This window comes from Propithecus coquereli, unplaced genomic scaffold, assembly GCF_000956105.1.
Source record: "Propithecus coquereli isolate 6110/MARCELLA unplaced genomic scaffold, Pcoq_1.0 Scaffold206, whole genome shotgun sequence".
Classification (NCBI taxonomy): domain Eukaryota; kingdom Metazoa; phylum Chordata; class Mammalia; order Primates; family Indriidae; genus Propithecus; species Propithecus coquereli.
Genome location: NW_012145634.1, coordinates 701,275 through 707,783, shown reverse-complemented (window position 1 = coordinate 707,783; position 6,509 = coordinate 701,275). Strand labels below are relative to the sequence as shown.

Genomic DNA, 6,509 nt, shown 5'->3' with positions numbered 1-6,509 from the left:
GGTCTCGAACTTCTGGCCTCAAGTATTCTTCCCATCCTGTCTTCCCACAGTGCTGAGATTGCAGGTGCGAGCCACCATGCCTGGCTTTATTTAGATCATCTTTAGTTACTTTCATCAAGTTTTGTAGGTTTTGGTACATAAGTCCTGTACACGTTTTGTTGGATTTACACCTAAATATTCCTTTTTTATTGAGTGATTATAAATAGTAATGTATTTTTAATTTCTGTGTCTGTGTTCATTAATAGTACATAGAAATATAATTGATTTTTGCATGTTTATTTTGTATTCTGTGAACTTACTGAACTGTTATTAGTTCTAGTTTTCCACAGAACCCTTGGGATTTTCTACATAGACAACCATGTCATTTGCAAATAGGATTTTATTTCTTCCTTTCCAATCTATACGGTGTTTTATTTCTTTTTCTTGTCTTACAAGACTAGAACTCCCAACACTATGTCGAATAAGAATGCTGATAGCCAACATCCTTGCCTCATTCCCCATCTTTGGCAGAAAGCACTCAGCCTTTCACTATTACAGGGTTTTTAGCTACAGGGTTTTTTGTAGATGCTCTTTATCAAATGGAGGCTATTTCCCACTATCCCTATTTTTCTGAGAGTTTTTTATCATCAGGTTTTGAATTCCATCAAATGCTTTTTCTGCATCAATTGATATGGTCATGTGATGTTTCTTCTTTAGTCTGTTAATATGGTGAATCCCATCGACTGAGCTTCAAACACTGAACCAGCCTTGCATCCCTGTAATAAACCCCATTTGGTCATGGTGTATAATTCTTTTTATATGTTGCTGAATTCTATTTGCTAATATTTTGCTAAGGATTTTGCATTTATATTCATAAGGGATATTCGTCTGTATTTTTCTTTGTTTTTGGCACTATCTTTAGGTTTGGTGTCAGGGTAATACCAGCTTTGTGAAATGGATTGGGAAGTGCTTCCTCCTCTTCTATTTTCTGAAAGAGATTGTATAGGATTGGTGTTAACTCATCTTTAAATGTTTGGTAGAATGCTCCAGTGAAATCATACGGGCCTGGAGATTTCTTTCTTGGGAGTTTTTAAGTTACAAATTCTATTTCCTTAGTAGTTAGAGGGCAATTCAAATCATCTATTTGATGCTGGCTGAATTGCCATGATTTGTGTGTTTTGCAAAGGAATTGATCCACTTCATTAAGTTGTCAAATGTATATATGTACAGTTGTTTGTGCTATTCCCTTCCTTTCGATATCTGCAGGGTCGGTAGTGATATCCTATTTTATTCTCGACAATGGTGATTTATGTTTCTCTCCTTTGTCGGTTTTGCTAGAGGTTGGCAATTTTACTGATCTTTCAAAGTACCAGCTATGTCTCAATTTTCTCCACTGTATTTTCAACTTCATTGATTTCTACTCTTCTCTTTATTATATCCTTCCTTCTCTTCACTTTGCTCTCATTTTGTTTTGGTTTTTGAGAGGGGAGCTTAGATTACTGATTTGAAGCTTTTCCTGTTTTCTAATACATGCATTGGTGCTACAGCTTATCCTCACACCATATTTTACCTGTATCCCGGGAATTTTGATACGTTGCATTTTCATTTTCATTCTGCTCCACGTACATTTTTCAATTTCCCTATAGACTTGCTCTATGAACCCCGAATTACGTAGAAGTGTACTGTTTAGTTTTAAAGTATGTGAGTCCGTTGCTGCTGGAGAGCATACTCTGTGTGGTTTCAATTCTGTTAAATTTGTTGAGGCGGCCAGGTGCGGTGGCTCACGCCTGTAATCCTAGCTCTATGGGAGGCCGAGGCGGGCGGATTGTTTGAGCTCAGGAGTTCGAAACCAGCCTGAGCAAGAGCAAGACCCCGTCTCTACCAAAAAAATAGAAAGAAATTAATTGGACAACTAAAAATATATAGAAAAAATTAGCCGGGCATGGTGGCGCATGCCTGTAGTCCCAGCTACTCGGGAGGCTGAGGCAGGAGGATCACTTGAACCCAGGAGTTTGAGGTTGCTGTGAGCTAGGATGATGCCACAGCACTCTAGCCCGGGCAACACAGTGAGACTCTGTCTCAAAAAAAAAAAAAAAAAAATTTGTTGAGGCTTGTTTTATGACAGGTGATACGGTTCATATGGTATACGTTCCATAAGCACTTGAAAATAATGCGTATTCAACCACATTGGAGTTTTCTATAAATGTTAGGTTCTTTTGGTTAGTGGTGTTTTTGAGTGCTTGCGCCATCTTGCTGGCTTTCTGCCCAGTTGTTGAGAAAGGAATGTTAAAGTCTCTGATACTACTGTGGATTTGTCTGTTTCTCCTTTCACTCTATCTGCTTTGCTTCACATGTTTCCAGCTCTGTTGTGGCTGCATACATATTTACAATGGCTATGTCTTCTTGGTGGATTGACATTTTTATTGTTATTTAACGTCCTCTGTCTCTGGTAATTTTCTTTGAAGTCTGCTTTATTTGATACAAACATTGCCACTTCTGCTTTCCTTTGGTTAGTGTTTAGATCTTTTTCCATCTTCTTACTTTCAACCTACTTATTTCATTATATTTCAAATGACTTTCTTGTAGATAACATATAGTTCGGTCATTTAAGAAAAATCCATTCTGCCAATCTCTGTCTTTTAACTGGTAAGTATTAGCATGTTAGGGCTTAAGTCTGCCATTTTATTTTTATTTTCTGGTTTTTTTCTCTATTTTCTTTTTCCTGTCTACCTGTGGGTTACTTGAACACTTTTTAGAATTCCATTTTCATTTTCTACAGTATTTTTGAGGGTATCTCTTTGTATAGCATTTTTGTGGTTCTCTAAGTGTTACAGTATATATACATAACTTATTAGTCTATTGGTTTATTTTACCAATTCAAGGGAAGAAACCTTACCACACTATACCTCTTTACCCTGGCCCATTTATAATATAATTGTCTTAAATCTTTCCTCTACATACATTTAGAACCACATCAGACAGTGTTATAACTTTTGTTTCAACTGTCAAAACATAGTTTGGAAAATCAAAGAGGAGAAAGAAAGCCTATTTTATGGATCTACATTTTTGTTTATCACATTTTCCTCCTTCTAAAGTTTCTTCTCTTATCATTTCCCTTCTTTTAGCCATTCTTTTAGGGTTGGTCTGCAGGTGACAGTTTCTTTCATCTGAGAACACCTTGATTCCCTCTCTATTCCTGAGGGATATTTTCACTGGGTATAGGATTCTAGGTTAATAGTGCTTTTCTTTCCGGACTTGAAAAATATCACACCACTTCCTCCTGCCTCCATGGCTTCTCATGAGAAATCCACTGTCATTCTGTTAATAATTATCTTTCCCCTATAGGTAAGTTGTTTTACTTCAGAACCAGCCATTCAGAGAAGCTCCAGTTCAAGACCTTTTCAGAGAAGATAACCTTGAACTCATCACAAACTGATGCCTTCCAGGAGCCTGTCCGGAAAAATCCTGGCTACAAAGGATGGCCTGAAGACCGTACAGTTCATTCATGCTTCTCAGGTAATGCTACTTCACATTTTAAAATTCCTTTGTGATAAAGCCTCTCACGCCCACCTTTAAGATTATTTGAAAGTAAATTAGATATGACTAAAAACAGGAAATCAATAGCAATTCTGGTGAGGCCTCCTAGCCATCACTTAAGAATTACGGCTCTTACACACGCTAAATACCGCCCAGGGCTGAGCCAGAGTCCACGGAACAGCACTGTTTGGTGCTCTGTGTGCTTATACTAAACTGCATTCAGTGGGGATCATAGTTTACGTGAGGACTCCTATGAGGAACAGGCCAGCAAAGCTCACGGTGGAGTTCATGGACGACGCTGGTCTTTGTTACATCACAGGGTGTCCTCTTCATGCGGGCCGTGGGGAAAGGGTCTCTGAGCTCGAAGTACCATGTGATTCTGCTTCTGCGGAGCCACAGGCTGCTGCTGATCTTGCCCATGCTGAGAACCGCGGAATCAACCTTCACGGCTCGCCCTGCCGGGCTCTAAAGGCTGAGAGCCATGCCCACCTCGCCTCGACGTGCACCCGCTGCAATCTGAGCAGGAAGCAGGGCACTGGCTTCCCTGTGCATCGCCCAGCTCCATTTCCTGCTTTATTCGGTTTTTCCTACCCACTCCTTTTCCATTTGCGTTAGTCTTCTGTACCCAGTGTCCTTATGGAAGCTGTCTTACATCCCTTCTGGAACAGGGTGGGGTTACAAATAAATAGGAACTTTCTACGTGCTGCTGAAAGAAAAGTAACAAGACAACACGCGTACCGATTCCGTGTGAACAACTGGCCAGGTTCTATGTGAAGTGCTATAAGAAAAGCAGCAACAGAGAACAAGCTCCCTGACCTCAAGGGTTAAAATGGAGAGGGAGAGAGGAATTAACAAGTAACTATGATGGGAGCCAGCTAAGATAACTGGGAAAGTCAGCAAAGATAACAGGCAACGTGCAGCACTGGTGGTGTCCTGGTACCCGTGGGCTGTCCTGTCCTCGTGCTGCGGCGTCACCAGCAAACTATATCTGCCCTGTCATCACTCGATACAATCTCCTGGAGCTTCTCACCCGTGTCCTTCCCCCACCAATGCCCCCTCTCACCAGCTAACCTGGGAGCCCTGGAGGGCAGGCACCCGGCTCTCAGACCTCGTTCCCAGGATTGGGCAGAGACCCTTGGACTCAGGCCTGACACACCAAGTGGCTGGGGATGACCAAGGGAAGAAGCCTAATCCTTCCAGAAAGCTCAAGGCAACCACACATCAACAACCACTCACACTCTCCCTCAGGAAATCTCCTGTGGGAAAAAATGTTGCAAACAAATATGTTATCAGCCATGGGACGTCCACAGCAGGGGGAGTTTTAGCAAAGTAAGGCACCTCAACCCAACAGAAAATTCTGCACCATTTATGAAGACTAAAGAAACCATGAAGATACTTAAAAGTGAAGAAAAATAAAAGGATACTTGCATATAATGACAACTATGTTAAAAATGTTTGCATGTGGAAATAACTAGGAGTGAAAAGGTAGAATGTGAGTATTATTAGGGTGGTGAGACTCTGGTGATTTTAAACTTTTATGCATTTAAAAATGACAAAGCAGGTGTGGTGGTGAACGCCTGTAATCCCAGCTACTCAGAGGCTGAAGCGGGAGGGTCACTTGAGCCCACGAGTTTGAGACCAGCCTAAGCAACACAGCAAGACCCCATCTCTAAAATAAAATAAAGTTAAAATGATATTTACTGCTTTTTATCTGAATATAAATAATATGTTCTGTTTATAGCAGCACAATTCACAATTGCAAAGATGTGGAAACAACCCAAGTGCCCATCAATACATGAGTGGATTAATAAAATGTGGTATATGTATGCCGCGGAGTACTACTCAGCCACAAAAAACAATGGTGATCTAGCACCTCCTGTATTATCCTGGATAGAGCTGAGCCCATTCTACTAAGTGAAGTATCGCAAGAATGGAAAAACAAATACCACATGTGCTCACCATCAAATTGGTGTTAACTGATTAACACTTATGTGCATATATAGTGGTAACATTCATAGGGTGTCGGGCAGGTGGGAGGGGGGAGAGGAGGATGGGTATATTCACACCTCATGGGTGCGGTGTGCACCGTCTGGGGGATGGACACACTTAAAGCTCTGACTCAGGTGGGGCAAAGGCAATATATGCCACCTAAACGTTTGTACCCCCTGTAATATCCTGAAATAATAATAAAAAAATAATAATATATTCATTATAAAAATTTTGTCATACTTAGGAAAAAATAAAGAAGAAAATAAACACATGCATAACCCTCCCTCCCAGAACGGATGAGCACACACAACACCCTGGGGCAGGTGCCCTTCCAACCTTTCTGTCTACATTTGCACACAAAGAGAGTTACATTTGGGAAGAGCCTGAAGAGATGGTATCTGGGCCAGGACTTGCAGAGCAAGGACGTCCAAAGGGAAGAGCAGTGAGGGCGAGGGCAGAGGCCAGGGAACGCACACACAGTCACAAATCAAGAGCAGGCTGGCGACGGGGCTGAAGGGGAGGTGTGTGTAGGGCTGGGCGGCTGAACCAGGTCTGAGTGGCACTGTCATCTTCACCCGAGCTACTTAGACTGGTGTCCTGCCATACAGGCCCCTTGGACCACCCGACCTCAAGGGGGAGGAGGGAGTCTGAAGCTCACACACCCAGCCCACAGGGAACAGCAGCAGAACCAGGACCAAACCCAGTGTCCACACCTTCCAAAACCGCACCACGGTGCCCCGAATGTCAGGTCCAGAATCTGCTGGGCAGGCAACTGGCAGGAAAGGGGACCGTTAGCACAGAATGCGTTAGGGAAGGGGACACCTGGGACCAGCAGGGACAGAACACCTCGTACCATTCATGTTCCAGGTGAAGGCGTCCCGCAGCTTCTGCCCATCGATCTCCATGTCCAGCCGGATGGGGACCAGCACCTCGGGCTGGGACGCGTTCTCATGGATCACAGCTGGGTCATGGTCGTCAAAGCTGAAAGTGAAAGGGCAACAACA

At 42.6% G+C, this 6,509-nt stretch overlaps 1 protein-coding gene across 2 annotated transcripts in view; it reads right to left on the bottom strand.

Moving 5' to 3' along the window:
- Positions 1-6,509, bottom strand: part of SMARCB1 (SWI/SNF related, matrix associated, actin dependent regulator of chromatin, subfamily b, member 1) — a 35,719-nt gene that overhangs the window by 18,232 nt on the left and 10,978 nt on the right. For both annotated transcript variants that reach the window (XM_012644133.1, XM_012644132.1), the window contains exon 5: positions 6,359-6,486. In XM_012644133.1, coding sequence (XP_012499587.1) covers positions 6,359-6,486 — 128 coding nt within the window. The remainder of the gene's footprint in view (positions 1-6,358; positions 6,487-6,509) is intronic.